This window comes from Zerene cesonia, chromosome 6 (assembly GCF_012273895.1).
Source record: "Zerene cesonia ecotype Mississippi chromosome 6, Zerene_cesonia_1.1, whole genome shotgun sequence".
NCBI classification, from domain to species: domain Eukaryota; kingdom Metazoa; phylum Arthropoda; class Insecta; order Lepidoptera; family Pieridae; genus Zerene; species Zerene cesonia.
Window position 1 is genome coordinate 1,518,268 of NC_052107.1, and position 2,382 is coordinate 1,520,649.

Genomic DNA, 2,382 nt, shown 5'->3' on the forward strand with positions numbered 1-2,382 from the left:
ACCTTGGGCAGGGGGGGGATGGGGGGTGTCTGTGTGGGCTCGGAGGTGGTCGGCGAGTCTGGTTGGACGGCCTTGTGTATGGATGGTAGCGTGTCGTTCATCCGCTGATAGTGCGCCTTCCACGTGTTAGCTGGAGGCGTGTAGTTCAGGTGGTCGTACTCCATTTCTGTAATTGTAATTATCGATTTTAATTTCTCTATAAAAATTACTATTCTTATAGTACGAGTAATAGTATTTCAAATGATGGATACGATTTTTATCGTTAAAAACTAAAACCTCTTCTTTCGAGTTCCTATTATATATTATAACTAGCTATTGCCCACGGCTTCGCATGTTTTAAATTCGGAGTAGTTGAACAGATGTTATTATACATACAAACCTTCATCTCGATTGTTTCTATTTATTAAAAACCCCATCAAAATCCGTTGTGTAGTTTTAAACATTTAATCATACCTATGTATGCCCTATGGACATAGGGACAAGCAGAGAAAGCTTTGTTTTATAGTGTAGTTCTTGCTAACCCTTAATTTCTTAACTAATACAAAACGTTTTCACAACATCGCCACGCTAAATTCAACCTTACACGATGGAATGAAAGTCTAAAACATACCGTATCCCTCCTTGTGTTTGATTTCGTCGTAAACGTGATCCAACTTGTTGTCGTCATCGATACAGTGGTACAGGTTGGGGTTCGTCGCGTCCGCGTCTTTGTTCTTTAGGGACATCGGGTCGTATGCTGGAATGAGTTAGATTAAATATAAAAATCTTTAAAAAAACAAAAAAAAATCGATCACGAGGCAGGATTCGAACCCGCGACTTTTTGCCAAACCGTAGCAACGCCTATCCTCTCGGTCACTACTGATTCCGTCTCAGTAATCGAATTTTTTCTACTCTTTCGGCTTCATATGTCTAGAATTCAATTCAATGCAATAAAAACTAATTAATTATAGTTTTACATGTCTTTTAGATTTAAAAAGGCCGCTTCGGTGATATGGTCCTGCTCAGGGCATATTTCGCATATCCGATGAACTGAAGGTTAAGATAATCATATAATAATATTATGAAGCCCATATACAGCTACAAAGCGTCGCAGTAGGAAAAGAGAAGGGGGAATGAATTTGATCATTTTATAAAATACTGGTCCTAATCGCGAAATACAGCATATTTTCGCGATTCACAGAAGCGCTTTAGAACCTTTGCTCAGAATTGGGACACATCAGGCTAATACAATGCTATTTTATTTCTGTGTTCATATTTTTCGATAATATATATGGTTGTATTTCAAATGGATGCAGCAATAGGTATATTCATTTTTTAATCATATTCTTAATGGATGCATAACTGACATTTTTCTATTTCATATTTTTCGCAGGTTTACCCTAACCCTTTGTATAAAAAACTACCTTACCATGTGTTTATCCCATTAATGTACGTGCCATTTTTTTCCCCAAAGAGTCAAACGTTTATTACTTGAATTACATTTAACAAATATTTGTTTATCCATCGACAGAAACAATCTATTTCAATTTAAATGGTTGGACAAGTTTATGTATTTTACTGCAAGATAACTATTCAACCAATAAACTCCCCCTTATGTTTTGAAAAAATAAATTTAAATAAGTTATACAAACATCCATTAGAGCCAGTGGCAGTCATCCTGAGCTTCTCCATGGCCGTATTGGACAGTTTGGGCGTGGCCAGGTTGTTTATAATCTGTGGTGCGTTATTCAGCAGTGTGCTTGAGTCGTCGCTTCGGTTGGAGCTCTGGAACGAGTATACCGGGTTGTCGAAGTGCTGTTGGTCTGGAATTATAGACATTTTTTTTTTATAAATGAGAGAAAGGCATACAAAGCAGGGTTTAACGAATCGCTTTTTTGGAGGTCGAAATCAATTTTTATGGAAATTTAATAGTAGAATTTTGTACTAATTTAATACTCATAGTTAGGAATTATTACACTGAGAAAAACACACTTTTTTATTGGACGGTTGTAAGAAAGATTAGATACCAAGGATTATATTATATATCCTGATGTGTCGAACACTTCGAATCGAGCTTGGTCACATGGTCACCTATTAGATTTCAATTTTCTAATTTGTATTGCATAATTGAATGTTTTATATACTTCTAAAATATTCATATTTTTTATGTACCCAAAAATTTACCAGCACAGACTCGACAAAAAAACTACACAGCACGTTCGACACGCAATATAAATAAATGTTGTTAGTATCACGTATCTTTCGATCTATAAATTAGCCAGACCACAACCGCTGTCAATCCATACAGCAGTGTGGAAACGCGAGATATAAACACTTGTTTAACACGGCTTGTGTGGTTGTGCGGTTGTGCGGTTGTGCGGTTGTGCGGTTGTGCGGTTGTGC

At 36.8% G+C, this 2,382-nt stretch overlaps 1 protein-coding gene across 1 annotated transcript in view; it reads right to left on the minus strand.

Moving 5' to 3' along the window:
- LOC119840569 (protein draper) overlaps window positions 1-2,382 on the minus strand; it is a 28,107-nt gene that overhangs the window by 7,389 nt on the left and 18,336 nt on the right. The window contains exons 18-20 of the mRNA XM_038367257.1: window positions 1,632-1,802; window positions 611-736; window positions 3-166 (exon numbers count right to left, since the gene is read on the minus strand). Coding sequence (XP_038223185.1) covers window positions 3-166; window positions 611-736; window positions 1,632-1,802 — 461 coding nt within the window. The remainder of the gene's footprint in view (window positions 1-2; window positions 167-610; window positions 737-1,631; window positions 1,803-2,382) is intronic.